Here is a 16,095-nt window from a genome sequence, read left to right on the forward strand (position 1 = left end):
AAGTGGGATCAAGGCCAAATTTTCAAACTATTTTGTTGTTCTTTGGGAATATTTAAGGTCTAGTTATGATTTCACAGCCCTAGTTTCCCCTTACAAAAATTGGCAAAAGTGAAAGAATGGTTTTAACATATATTCTTTTGGTCCTTGGAACGGTTCCAAGTTCAATTCTGATTTCATTGCATTCCCTCCCCAGTTTCCCCTACAGAAGTATTGCTATAAATTTGGAACAGGAGCTCTGATCCATTTCAAAATTTCAATGCTTACTTGGAAATTTTAGGAGTCTAACAGATTTTCATATCAATTGGTTGACTTATTTGTGACATAATGAATTTTTACTATTTGCTAACTTGCCTGAAATTTAATGCACTTTGTACATTAAACTAACTAATCACAAAAGGAAAAGAACTAAATTTTAAACAAGTGTTTTAAATTTTCCATCATTCATAAATGAGATTGGTATCCTTGGCTATCTAATGAATTTTGTGAATTTAAATGAGTATGCTCCCCCTTTCCTAACCTCCTTTATTCTTTAAATACAGTATATTAAAGACCACTTGGTCAATGTTATCTCCATTTTATCTCCACAAAGTATTTAATGCATATGTGTTATGCTATTTTTAAATAACTGTCAATAAGCAAGCTGAATTCTAACTGCTTTTGTAATTTTAGGTGAGACTTGCAGCTTCTGAGGCAGCCAGAAAATTTCTTCTCTCCTTCAAAACAGATGCAGACAGAGAAGTATTTTTTCCAGAATTGTTGCCAAAAATGTGCTTGAACAGGTTATTTTTTCTCAGTATAATTATATCTTGACTAAACTGGAAAAGATATATTTAAAGATAATTTTTTGTATTTCCCAAAGTGTGGTCCACAGCCTAGTCCTTAGAAAATATACAAATAATCGTGCAATCTTATTATTATTATAGGGCAACATTCGTGAATGCAGCAAGTCACAGCATATAGGTGTGAAACTAGTTTGTCATTGATTTTCCCTCAACAACAAGTATAGAAATAGATAATGTCAAACCAAAATGAAGAATAAAATTGTCTTTGAAATCAAGTTGCTATTTGGTTAAATGACATCTTCATTCACTTTAGTTCTGTTCTTGGTTATTTAAAAGCTATAAAGGAAACATAATGAATGACATTATTATAAGATTAAATAAGGAGTGAATTTATTATTTTTTGCTTTATTCTATATGTGTTGATATTTTTGGGCCACAAAATATAAGGTACTGGGAAAAAAATAAGTCTCATAACTATCTAAACCATTCTCCAGTTATATAACATTTAGCAGATGCTGCTGTGGAATGAAAGAACATTATAATAAAAACAAAATTCTGCATTGAGGGCTGCAGAATGATTTATTGACCTATTTATGCCTAGCATTCTTTTTATAAGTATAATAGTATTCATAGAAATGTGCTTACATAGAAAATGGAAAAGTACTATGCCCACGTGTTCCAGGAATTTTTGGAGAAAATATACTCAGTGTTGTTTGCAACTTTTAAGTGATAGGTTTATTGTTGGCTCTTATCAAAAAAGCTAAATTTTTGAGTTTCAATTTTCACACATATCCTATTCACACAGATAAGTGTTTGAGTATTTGTCAGTTCTAAAATTCATTTTTTATGTTTATTTTAATCAAAAAGCATTAAATTTTAACCAGTATAAGTTTTAAGTTTATCAACAGAAATGAGCTTGGGTTGTATGCATTTACAAATCAGTGTTGTATATTTAGGATGCAAGGCATTTGCATAGCAAAATGTCTGATGGTAAGGATATTACAACCGTTTGATTCTTTCAGTTTACACATATATGCAATACAAGATATATTCATTCTTGTCTATATACATAAATAGATATGTGCATACATTCACACATACATATTGACATCCCCCGCCCCCAGCAGAATGGACCCTAAACAGTTCAACAGTAAATCCAAATTTACTCAAAACTAAATGACATTTTGGATTCAGCTGAAGATAGCTCTCTACCCATGATAAAGAAAATAAATTTTATTACTATATTACCATCTGAGAATTCAACTGGAAATATTACTGATGAAGGTTCTGGTGAAGAAGATGGTCCAGGAATGATAAATAATTTGCTTGTAAGCATGATTAATGCGTAAGCTGCTTTAGATGATTCTTCAGTTGAAGATGAGGAATAAAAAATCCCCTCCAAAGGAAAAAAATGAAGAAATATCTACTTAAGTGCAAATGAGAAAAGAGAAACATTGAGCCTAGAATTGCAACTTGGTCAGCAGAAGACATTCACATGGAACAACTCAAAAACCAAAATCTGTCACCATCACTATATTTTGAATTATTCTTTGATGATGATATAAGTGTATTTGCCACAGAAATCAATAGGTATAGTTTTCAACAAAAATCAAAACTTGCAGGTAACGAACAAAGAAATGAAGTGCTTCTTACTTAGGAATTCTGTTTGGCTATTATTCAGCATCAAGAAGGATGTTTTGGGAAAATGCATCTGATACTCATCATTCTTTTGCTGCCAATGTAATGAGACGTGATAGATGTGAGGCAGTCTTTTCAAATTTACACTTTACTGACAACACTAAATTAGATGATTCTGATAAATTTTCTAAACTCAGACCTCTGATGAATCATCTGAATGAAAAGTTTTTTTCAGTATACCCATGATTTCCAAAGTATTCACACTTTGACAAGTCAGTGTGTGAATACTTTGGAAATCATTAGCATTATTCTTGAAAAACAGTTGTCAAAGTATAAATGAAAAGGTTTTGGAATGTGTTTCAATAGAATTTCAGCAAATCTGAAAACAATATATTCCCCTAACACAAAGCCCATTTCTATTTCTGCTCCAGTTGTAGGATTTCTTCCTTGATATGGTTCAAACCATGCCAAATGTCCAAGTGTTGTAGCAATGCACCACATCTTGTAACCAAAACGAATTGGTTTTCCACAAATCAACTGTTTACATTCTTGATCTGGTTATTAGCAGTGATCATTCGTGTATTAAGAATTTGCAGATAAAGGAACCACTAGGTGGCAGTGATCACAGTGTACTGATGTGGGATTTACTTAAAGATTTAATTACCATCAGGGGTATAGGAAAAGGTTTTTGCTTCCATAATGGTGAGTAGAGTGGTCTCAGAAAGTTTTTAAATTCTGTACAGTAGGATAAACTGACGATGTTACCAACAGTAAATTCTAAGTGGGAAGCATTCAAGGAATTAATCGTGGAAGCTACTAAAAGTTTCATACCTATTAAGAAATATTGTTCAAGGTTTAGGCCAAAATGGTTATCTAATGAGACTCGTAACAGAGAAGAAAAATGCATGGGATGCATATAAATTATCAAGGGATTAGAAGCCTATGGCAGATATAAGCTAGTCTGTAATCAGGTCATAAAAGAGGTTAGGCAGGCGAAGGCAGATTACGAGAAATCCTTGGCAAAAGATGCTAAGAAAAACAGCAAGGATTTCTTTACTTGTATAAACTCTAAAAGGAAGGGGATGAATCTGATTGGTCCACTTGACATTGATGGTTCGACTGTTGATGATCCTGCTCAGATAGCAAACAAACTGAATGAGTATTTTGCATCTACATTCACACATGAGAAATTATTAAGGTTTGAAAATGGCAGAAGGTTATCAAATTGTGGCAGGATACTTAATGATTTTGTAATAACTGATAGCAAAGTGGAGGAGAAATTGTTGAAGTTAAACATAAGAAAGGCACCTGGGGTGGATGGGATCTATCCAGTTATATTAAAGGAGGCGGCAAAGCAACTAAGCAAACCCTTAGCCATAATTATGAGAGCATCCTTGGACTCAGGGGAGGTTCCCACGGACTGGAGATGTGCAAATGTATCCCCAATTCACAAAGGGGGATCGAAGGGTGACACAAGTAATTTCAGACCAGTTAGTTTAACTTCTGTTCCGGGTAAAATAATGGAGTCACTGGTTAAAGATGCATTGCAGGATCATCTAGACAAGACTGCAGCAATAATTCAGACACAGCATGGGTTTGTTAAGGTAAAGTCTTGTCTCACAAATTTGATAGGATATTATGATGTGGTTACAAAGGAACTGGATGCAAAAAATAATTTTGATATCATATATTTACATTTCTGGAAAGCTTTTGACACTGTTGTGCATGGAAAACTATTGTACAAATTACAGCAGAATGGTATTAAGGTTAAGTTGCTACAATGGATAAAAGGATGGTTAAGTGGGAGAAGACAAAGGGTGGTAATCAATGGGTGCTGCTCTTCGTGGACTAATGTTATTAGTGGAGTCCCATAGGGTTCGGTGTTGGGTCCTCTGTTGTTTTGTATATTTATCAATGATATTGATTAAGGTATATGAGGCTTAGTGTTGAAGTTTGCAGATTATACAAAGGTTGGCAGGGTTGTTAACGGCAGTGTGCTACTGGAACAGGATCTAGATAATTTGGGCAGATGGGCTAAGAAGTGGCAACTGAAGTTTAACCTTGACAAATGCTGCATATGGGTAGAAGTAATCCCAGAGAAACTTACCAACTGTGTGGTACTACCCTTAAGGTGGTAGAAAATGAAAAAGACCTGGGGGTAATTGTGCAGTCAGATATGAAGTTTTCTGAGCAATGCAGACAGGCTGCCAGGGCAGATCATGGGGTTTTGTCAATGATATATAGAAATTTTGCTAGCAGGGAGAAGGAGGTGATTGTCCCTCTGTATAAGGCAATGGTCAGGCCACGCCTTGAGTACTGCATACAGGTCTGGAGGCCCCATTTTAGGAAGGATGTAGATTTACTTGAGCGTGTACAGAGAAGGGCAACAAGATTGGTAAGGGGAATGAAGGGATCCTCTTACCAAGAGAGGTTTAAGTTCTGCAAATCGCAGTGGCTGGAGACTAGGCACCTGCGCGGTGATCTTATTGTGGCGTATAAGGCCTTGAATGGGTTGAGCACGCTGAATTCTGATGGGATCCTTCCACTTGTTCAGATTACGAACCTAAGGGGGCATAAATTAAAATTAAGAAAGGACAGATGTAGAATAGATGTGTGGAAATTTGCCTTTAGCCAGCGGGTGCTTAATTGCTGGAACAAACTTCCATCTGTCGTTGTGGAAGTTGATAGGTTGAATAAATTTAAGGAGGAACTGGACAGGCATTTGGAGGGAATGGTATGATTTTTTTTTTTTTTTTTGGCTGATGCTGCATAAGCTCATACACTTGCTTTCTTGCATCACATGCCACTACTACTACTACTACATCCATGATTTCCAAAGTATTCACACATTGACTTGTCAAAGTGTGAATACTTTGGAAATCATGGATGTAATTACTTATTACATATTACTTACTTACTTAATTACTTATTACAAGATTTGGTGCATTGCTACAACACTTGGACATTTGTGTGGTTTGAACCATATATCAAGGAAGAAATCCTACAACTGGAGCAGGAAAAGAAATTAGCTTTGTGTTAGGGGGATATCTTGTTTTCAGATTTGCTGAAATTCTATTGAAACACATTCCAAAACCTTTTCATTTATGCTTTGACAACTGTTTTGCTAGAATAATGCTAATGGAAAAGTTAAGAGATGTCGGTCAAAGCTACAGGAACCATTCGTGATGACACACTCAAATTGTTGAGTGGAAAATAAAAATTATTTAAAAAAAGGGATAGAAGCTCATTTTACTTTTTATTACAGACTTAAACGATGAAGTATTGGTGTGCAGATAGAACGATAATGTTGTGAGCCTTTCTTAAAATGCAGTGGGGGTTAAACCTATTATTCAGGCTTCACACTACTCATCGGTATCTAAAAGTACAGAACTGGTATTCGAGAAAAAAAACAATGGCATTCTATGATTATTACATATATGATAGATGTAGCTGTGAATAATGCCTGCAGCTACATAGAATAAGCAAAGTGAAAGATACAGTGGACCTATTAGGTTTTTGTAGAACTATGGCTAGATCTTATTAGAGCGATATTGCAATACATCACAACAAGGCCAGTGAGGAAGACCACAGCAAAACTTGAATGAAAGTCGATTTGGCCTGCATACACATTGGGTTGTTCTCCAAGAAAATCAAATACAGTGTGCTCATTGTCACATGAAAACAACAACAAAAAAGATGTGAGAAATATAATAGAGGGTTAGTTACATGTAAAAATGCTTCAAGGCCAACCATATTCAGTAACACTTAAATAAAATAATATATTTTTGTAAGGTATTTTCCTAGCATCCTATATATAGGACACCTTGCATTTTCATTGTAAATCATATTTTGATGAATAAAACTGCGTTTCTCATGTCATTAGATTTTATTTATCCTTCTTTCTCACATAATTGTAAAAATCATAAAAAATTCTGACTTCAGGCATAAATGGGTTAATTTATATTCTAACTTAAATTAAAGCAAAGGCTTATGTTGAGACAACTCAACTTCACTGCTTTCAATGGTAAAACTTTGACTTAGTGGACTATATGGAGTTATGTCTATTAACTTTAGAAATAATTTTATTAAGCCTAATCCTATGTAAAGAGGAAGCAATAAAATCTTTTTCACTATCAACTAGTGGCGAATGATGAATGTTCTAGTAATATGTGCTGTTTCAGATTATCAGTTCTTGACAATGTAATGGGAACCCCTTGCTGTGCTTTTTTACACAGAAAACAACAATATTTTCTTTGAAGTTATGCTTGGACTTAGATCATCCCTTAAGTCATGAAAAACAGTCTAGAAGAGTGAGATATCCTGTCATAGAAAAAAATTAAATCACCTTTGCAGCTACAATATCCACATATGGTTTAGTGTTGTACTATGTACCATCCTTGATGGAACTTGCTCACTCAACATATGGAATCCAAGAGCTCAGCTTGACTCTTAGAAAGATGCGAATCTCAAATCAGGTCATTTAGTTCCATTTGGATAATCAAAATGAGGTTCTCTCTTGTGGGATGGTATATATGTTTTTTTTTTTTATTATCAGATACTACCATTTGTTCATCTCCACAAGATGATATATCTTCATCCAAAGTCTGTGTAAAGGTGTTTGAGGAGACTTAGGAATTGTCATGTCATCAATTTGAGCTACTGACCATATTGTGAGGAAGGCAGACCGGGGCATATATTAAATCCAGATCATTAATTTCACAACTAAGATCTAACACAGGCAGCACAGAGCATCAACAAGTAGTGCAGGTGTCCTTCCTCCTTTCCCCAGTGGCAAGGGACAAGAATTATCCACAAAGTAGACCAGTGGCACGTTCACAAACACAAATCTCTACAACTTAGATGATGTTAGCAGATTATAGGGCGATCCCAGAGAACCCTGTAAACGGATAAATGATACAAATATGTAGATAAATAGACTAGATACATTTACAAAGATAAGACTAAGTTAGGACTACAGATATCTTACTTATTAGATATATAGCTGGATTTGATAAATATTCCTGATTATCATATCATTACACTCAACACTTGGTATCTGCTTTTGTGTATGTGTAATCAGCAGATGTGTAATTTCATTGTAATAGCTTTCACTAAATTGATGACTTCATCTTTAGCTAAGTCTCTGCTACTATTCCAGATGTTTTGGAATTCTGTGGTGCCTTTTTCCTGTGGAATAATAATTAAACTATATAAGAGAATATATTTAGATATCTACAATCTGATAAATTATATATTGTGTACTTCTGTTACAAATTCTGTTACATGATGAAATTAAAGGGAAATTAATATATAGAAGGAAAAGACTTAGGACTAGGCACTCTGGTGGTTGAATATTGCTTTGTTGTCTGATATTGATTTTTGGCTTGTTTTGGATGAGCCTTCCTAGATGAGAACAAGTGAAACCAATATCAAACAAAATAGCAAGCTTATACAGCATCAGCCAAAAAAAACCCTTCCCATTTCACCCATCCATTCACTCCAAATGTGTGTCTAGTTCTGCCTTGAATTTATTTAATCTGTCCACTTCTACAACGATAGATGGAAGTTTGTTCCAGTAATTAACCATCTGCTAGCTAAAGGCAGATTTCTGCACATGTATTCTACAATTGTCTTTCCTCAATTTGAATTTATGACTATTAATCTGGGCAAGAGGAAGAATTCCATCAGCATCGAGCTTGCTCAAACCATTCAAAGCCTTATACACCTCAGTCAGAGCACCTTGCAGGTGCTTAGTCTCCAGACACTGTAATTTGCAGAACTTAACTTTAACCTTTCTTCGTAAGGGCAACCCTTTGCTCCATTCACTAATCTTGTTGCCCTTCTCTGTTCTAGTTCCAGCAGCCCTACATCCTTCCTGAAATTAGGCCTCCAGACCTGTATACAGTACTCAAGTTGTGGCCTGACCATTGCCTCATTCAAGGGGATAATCACTGGCATGTCCCTGCTTGAAAAATTCCTGTGTATCATTGACAAGACACCATGAGCTACTCTTGAAAACCGTCTGCACTGCTCAGAAACTTCATATCTGGCAGCACAATTACTCCCAGGTATTTTTCATTCTCTACTACCCTGAATGTAGCACTGCACAGTTGGTATGTTACTCTGAGGTTACTGCTACCATATGCAATACTTTACATTTGTCACTGTTAAACTTCAGTTGCCACCTCTCAGCCCATCCGCTTGACTTTTCTACATACTGTTGTAGTAGCATACTGTCATTAACAACCTTGCCGACCTTAGCGTACTGTCATTTGTGTCCTTAATACCCTACAAATCTTAGTATCGCCTGCAAACTTAGACATTAAGCCTGATATATCTTTCAATACAATTAATAAATACAGAAAACAACAATGGACCCAACACTGAACCCTAGGGGACTCCACTAATAACATTAGTCCATGAAGAGCATTGTCCATTGATTATCCCCCCCTTCTCTCTCTCTCTCTCTCTCTCTCTCTCTCTCTCTCTCTCTCTCTCTCTCTCTCTCTCTCTCTCTCTCTCTCTCTCTCTCTCTCTCTCTCTCCTCCCACTCAACCATCCCTTTATCCAGTGCAGCAACTTGCCATTAATGCCACACTGCTCCAATTTGTACAGCAGTCTTCCATGTGCAACAGTATCAAAACCGATCCTAAGATCCAAATGTATAATATGAAAATTATTCTTTGCATCCAGTTCCTTTGTGACAACATCATAGCATCCAAACAAAATTGGTCAGCAAGGCTTCCTCTTAACAAACCCATGCTGTGACCATACTATAACTGAAGTCTTGTCTAGATAATCTTGAAGTGCTTCTTTAACCAGTGCCTCCATTAAATTAATTTCCCCGCAACAGAATTTAAACTAACAGTCTGTAATTACTCGTGTCACCCTTTGATCCTCCTTTGTGAATTGGGGTACATCTCCAGTCCATAGGTACCTCCCCCTGAGAGTCCAAGGAAGCTCTCATAATTATGGCTAAGGGTTTGCTTAGTTCCTTTGCGAGGCGCCTCCTTAGCCAGGTGGGAAGGAGCAACAGTGCGTAGCACACGCTTCTTGATTAGACCGGGGTTCGAGCCCGTCACCACCAAATACGGAGGATGCAGAAAGGTCAGGGAATGACCACCGCATATTCCCGGAGCAATATGGCCTTATTTGCTAATGCTCCTAAAACCAAACAAAAACAAACAGTTCCTTTGCTGCCTCCCTTAATGTAACTGAAAAGATCCCATCCACCCCAGGTGCCTTTCTATTTTCAACAATTTCAGCTACACTTTGCTCTCAGTTATTACAATATCATTTAGATCACTGCCAGAGTTTAATACACCTCTGGCATTCCCTTCCATGAATAACTCCTCATGTGTGTAAATGTTGATGCAAAATACTCATTCAATTTGTTAGCTATCTGAGCCAGATCATCAACAGTTCATGTGGACCAATCTGATTCATCCCCTGATTCAAGTGGACCAATCTGATTCATCCCCTTTCTTCTAGAATTTACATAAAGAAAGAACTTTTTGCTGTTTTCCTTTACATCCTTTTCCAAAGATTTCTTGTAATCTGCCCTTGCCTGCCTAACCTCCTTTGTGACTTGATTACAGACCAGCTTATGTTTACCACAGGCTTCTATGTCACCTTCAATGGGTGCTGCTCTTTGTGGACTAATGTTATTAGTGGAGTCCCACAGGGTTTGGTGTTGGGTCCACTGTTGTTTTGTATATTTATCAGTGATATTGATGAAGGTATATCAGGCTTAGTGTCGAAATTTGCAGATGATAGATATGTTGGCAGGGTTGTTAATGACAGTAATAGCAGTGTGCTACTGCAACAGGATCTAGAAAATTTGGAAAGGTGGGCTGAGAATTGACAACTGAAGTTTAACATTGACAAATGCAAAGTACTGCATATGGGTAGAAGTAACCCTAGAGGAATGTACCAACTGTGTGGTACTACACTTAGGGTGGTAGAAAATGAAAAAGACCTGGGAGTAATTGTGCAGTCAGATATGAAGTGTTCTGAGCAATGCAGACAGGCTGCCAGAGCAGGTCATAGGGTTTTGTCAATGATATACAGGAATTTTGCTAGCAGGGAAAAGGAGGTGATTGTCCCTCTGTATAAGGCAATGGTCAGGCCATGCCTTGAGTACTGTGTACAGGTTTAGGAAGGATGTAGATTTGCTTGAGCATGTACAGAGAAGGGCAGCAAGATTGGTGAGGGGAATGAAGGGATCCTCTTACCAAGAGAGGCTTAAGTTCTGCAAATTGCAGTGGCTGGAGAATAGGCACCTGCGAGGTGATCTGATTGAGGCGTGTAAGGCCTTGAATAGGTGGATCATGGTGAATTCTAATGGGATTCTTCCACTTGTTCAGATTACGAACCTTAGGGGGCATAAATTCAAATTGAGGAAAGACAGCTGTAGAATAGATGTGCGGAAATTTGCCTTTAGCCTGTGTGTGGTTAATTGCTGGAACAAACTTCCATTTCTTGTTGTGGAAGTTGATAGGTTAAATAAATTTAAGGAGGGATTGGACAAACATTTAGAGAGAATGGTTGTGTGAATTTTTTTTTTTTTTTGGCTGATGCTACATAAGCTCATATGCTTGCTTTCTTGCATCAGATGCCATTATTACTATTACCTGTTAATTTATATGTATCCCATGCATTTTTCTTCTTTGCTGTATGTCTCATTAGTTCATCTGACATCCATTTAGGCCTAAACCTTGAACAATATTTCTTAGTTGGTGAAAAGCCTGGTAACTTCCAAGATTAATTCTTTGAATGATTCCCATTTAGAATTTGCTGTAGGTAACATCAGTTGGTCGCACTGTATAGAATTTAAAAACACTCTCAGACCACCGTGGTCATCTTTACGAAAGCAAAAACCCTTCCCTTTACTCCTGGTGGTAGTTACTTCTTTGAGTAAATCCCACATCAGCACACTGTGATCACTGCCACCTAGTGGTTCCTTTATCTGCAGTTACTTAATGCATGAAGCATCGCTACTGATAGTTGACATCCTGACTGCTTTGCCCCAAGTTGTTTGCTTTCTCACACATTCACACACACACACACACACACACACACACACACACACACACACACACACACACACACACACACACACACACACACACACACACACACACTTCTTGACTTCATCATCTCTCTTAGCTGTAATAAAAGAACTCAGTGTATACATTTTCTGAACGTAGATATTTTAATTAGCTCTACTATATAGTTTAGCTATTTTTCCACAAAAGTAGGCACCATAGTGTTCTAAAAAATCTGAAGATTGCAATGTATGGTTAATCAGCAATATGCTTACTAACCATAGATCTCCTGTAGATTATTAAATATTTAAATTATGTTCTTTCAATGGAGGGCAATATGTTTCTTCATGAAATTATTATTTTCTGCATGCATAATAATGTCCTTCAACTCTTGTCATTTGAATAATATTTATTTTATTACCTCCTTCATGAGAAGGTTTTAGGCATTTTTCATGTATTTTTATAGGAATTTGAGTTTTTAAGAATTTAAAAATTATGCAATATTGAAATCCTTTTAAATGTTGATTATTTTTTAAATATTAATAATTGATTATTAAAATATTAATTATTTTAATATTAATCATGACCTTGAAAATACTAGAGTAGGATTATTACCAAAATTTTTTAAAAAGTTATAAACCACATAAAAAATAGTCAATTTTTCTTTGCAGTAATCTTTGATGCTTATATATCTATTATTGGACTCAGTTTTTTTCAATCTTCAGGATCCAAATTTCAAAGAATTATTTCAATTTTAGCTTGTGTCTCAAATCTTGTTAATAGACTGCATATTTCTGTGTGATTTTCAATATTCCTGTAAATATAATAATGACAATGCGTATCTCTAGAGGTTCAAGGGAATTTCCATATAGGCAATAATTTGTTGATATATTGTATTGGACAGGAAAAAAACTTCAAACATATATATATATATATTTGTATACTCGTGAAAAGGCTACCTTAATCAGTACTTAGTACTGATCAAGGTAGGAAGAGGGGAGAAAAATATACTTCAGTCAAACTGGGACTTACTTACTTGAATGAATAAATGTAAGAGAGAATATACAAATTGACTTCTGTTCATAATAGATTTTATAATAATATTTACTTGAAGGAAATACTATCAAAACATTTTAGATTATACATAAAATTTGCCCATCATCATGGAAGGTGTTCAAATTAATTGACTTTCCTCCTTTGAAATAGTCTCTTTTTGCATACAAAATTATCAATGCCTCAGGAGGTTATTGAAGCAGCTTTGGAAGTCCTTTATTGGATTATTGTTCATACGGCGTGTTGCAGAGTCCATTCTGCTGAATTGTGTGTGGAATGTCTTATACAGTAGAGGCCCGATTAACTGAAGTTCTGCATTATCTGAGGTGAATTGTTGAAAAGTTTTATATACAATAGAACCCAGATAAAAAATTTTCCAGTGGACTGGAGGTTTAGAACTTCGAAGGAAAAATGACCTAAAGGTATGAAATATTTACTATACAAATAAAAATGAAAAGATTCACATACATGTGAATTGTAGGGAAACTATCAAGAATAAAAATTGTCATTTAATGCAAAACAATATTTATTAGTCATGATTTAATAAGAATTCAAAATTATAACAAGGATGCAATGAGAAGAAAGGTAATGAGAATAATAAAAATCAATTACAATAATTACAACTAGTACAAAAAAATAACTAAAAAATGTTTAGAATTTTTCAAGTAGTTTTCCAGAGAAGACTGCTTCAAATATTTTGGGGAGAGCTTCATACAGAATAAATAAATTTCCCTAACACATTTCAACATTGACTCAGGATCATCAGGCACACTATGAATGAATTGCTGCAGTGAAGAGAAGCCAAGCATTGCATCTCGGAATGTTGGTACAGCAGGCTCATCTTCTTGTTCAGACTCACTATTAGTCATCTTTTGATCTTCATTGCAAATATCTTCAATATTTTGCAATTCACATGCAATGACATCATTGTCTATAGCAACATAATCATAAAAATTTACTGTAAATCCCAAACTACTCTGTAAGAAATCCATTCGTCAAAAGGAATTTCTTCCTGTTCATCACTTTCAACACTAAACATTTTCTTCTATATCATTATAGATCCCAGTCTTTTTAAAGGAATTAATTATAACAGTAGGGCTCAGTGTGTCCCATGATGCTTCTAAATAGTTCATTGCATTTAGCAAAGAAATTTTGAACTTTTTAGCTTTTCCATTCAGTTTCACAAGGGTAAGCAATTTATGTACAAGGTACTTATGAAAATGTATCTTTAAAACTTTGATCACTCCCTAATTGGTTGCACAACTGACGTGGAATACCCAAGGAAGAACTCCACATGGACATTGTTTAAGTGCTCGTTGTTTTTCGGATGAGCGGGGCATTTGTTGACAAATAAAAGAATTTTTCCATCCTCTCCTGCCATCTTTGAATCTAGAGCTTTTAAATACTCATCAAAAGGAGCATAGGAACAATAAAACATGCTGATTTATTGTTCCTTTATTTACATGGAAGCGTTTTCACATGTTTAAAACAGCTGGGGTTACTTGTCACAAGCAATGGTAGTTTCTCTGAGCCATCCATATTAGCCCCCACTAGCACTGTAAAACTTTGCCCCATGGTAGTTCTGTCCTTTGAATGCATGTCTTATTAGGAAGTAGGTTATAAAAGAGTTCTAATCATCAACATTAAAAATATCACACTTTCTATATTGTTTGATCAAAACATGTAGTTTCCTTTTTCTCCACTCATCAACTTGTAACATATTCTCACTAGAAGAATCTCTGCAAATTACTTTGTAAACTAAACCATATTTCTTCTTAAATCTATCAATCCACCAGTTGGAAGGAATGAAATCCACTCCAAGCCTATCAGCAATTTTGATGCCCTTCTTTCTCAACAAATTGCTATTAACTGGAACATTTGCAGCAACAGATATCTTCTTGACCCAAACCACTAATGCCTTCTCCACATCTCCATATTTTCTAGTTCATCTCCTTTTAACTTTACAGGAAACATTAAGGGCATTTGAGTTCAACACTTTTTTTCATGACATAATTCCACGTACTGTAGAAATTGCCATATTAAGTTTTTTTGCCACCTCGACTCGTGTGCAGAGGGATTTGATTCTACCGTTTTTGTGACATCAAGTTTTTCTTTTAATATCAAAGCCTTTCTTTTTATTCCTTTGTAGTTCATCCTTCCAAATTATAAAATAGTATAATTAATAATTAATATTTGTAGCGTTCAGATAAAATTGCCAAGGAGAGACGAATAATTAGAGCCAGCATCGTAGATAGACAAAAATACGGTTATTCTTTAAAGATTTACCAAAAATACTAATGGTAATCTACAGAAATAAATAAAGTACAGTATTATAAGTTTAGCTTTCAACGTACCTTAAAAGGTCACAATTACAATAAGACACAGCAACAATCCAGTAAGTAATTCAGAAATGTGAGAACTTAACGGCAAAATCTTCGCATGGTTGACGTGTGTAGAAATAAAGAATTTTTATATTTAAAAAATGTATTAAGTGGGAACACATCATTATAATAATACATTGTGTATTCTTTATCACAAACTTTTTACCTGGGAAACTTCTTACGTGGGAAAATAATGCATTACAATATATAAAGTTGAAGGAACTTGAGAAACCAAACCTAGTACAGGGGAAAACTTCTTATGTGGGAATTTCTTATCTAGATTCTACTGTACTTTGTGATCAAAGGCAAGAGTATGTGGTTCAGTACAGAGTAGGAACTCACACCAGTTGACTGTTGAGCAATGCTGATTGTTTATATTTGTTGATATCATGGCTTTTTACTCTTTAATTTTAAAGATTTAATAAAAACAATTTAAAGATTTAATTAAAGATTAAATAATAAAGAAATAAAGATTTAAAAATTTTACTCTAATTTTCCAATTTTTTTTTATTTGCCATGTTTCATCTAGGGTTAGTATAAGCACTATGCACTTTCACTCCCCCTCTTATGGCAGTGAGAGGATCACAGTGGAAGCAGAGGGTGCTAAGAATCTCGGGGTACGTCCAGGCTGCCATGCACGGAAACTGAACTTGGCCTGTTACACCGTAAGATTGCTCATCGGTGAAGACAGGATATTAGAGCTGGAAAAGGAGTTAGAAAATGTGAATTGGAATATCATGGCTGAAACAAGAAGAAGAATTGAATCATAAGTTTATCAAGTGGAAATCTGCTGTACACCAATGGAAACAGTGAAAGTAGCGAAGGTGGAGTTGGCTTTCTGGTCCATAAAGATATAAAAAACAACATTTTGGAATTCAAAAGTACATCACCAAGGGTGTCTAGACTACTACTCGGGATTTCTAAGTGATACAAGCTAAAGGCTATAATGATTTATGCACCAACATCGAACCATGATGACGAAGAGGTTGAAGAAATATACACAGAAATTGAGAGTCTTCTAGACGAGCAGAAAACCCACTACACTATCATTATGGGGGACTTCAGTGCTAAGGTTGGAAAGAGACAAAACAGTGCAGAAAGGGGAACTATAGGAAATCTTGGAATTGGTGAAAGAGATGAAAGACTTGTGGAATTTGCAGAATCTCAAGGATTGTCAGTAATGAACACATTTTT

At 35.4% G+C, this 16,095-nt stretch overlaps 1 protein-coding gene across 1 annotated transcript in view; it reads left to right on the forward strand.

Annotated features, from left to right (window-relative positions):
• Nucleotides 1-16,095, forward strand: part of LOC150084658 (uncharacterized) — a 350,037-nt gene that overhangs the window by 90,847 nt on the left and 243,095 nt on the right. The window contains exon 6 of the mRNA XM_090375393.1: nt 670-779. Coding sequence (XP_090231519.1) covers nt 670-779 — 110 coding nt within the window. The remainder of the gene's footprint in view (nt 1-669; nt 780-16,095) is intronic.

Source organism: Mastigoproctus giganteus, chromosome 6 (assembly GCF_048544385.1).
Source record: "Mastigoproctus giganteus isolate SK-2022 chromosome 6, ASM4854438v1, whole genome shotgun sequence".
NCBI classification, from domain to species: domain Eukaryota; kingdom Metazoa; phylum Arthropoda; class Arachnida; order Uropygi; family Thelyphonidae; genus Mastigoproctus; species Mastigoproctus giganteus.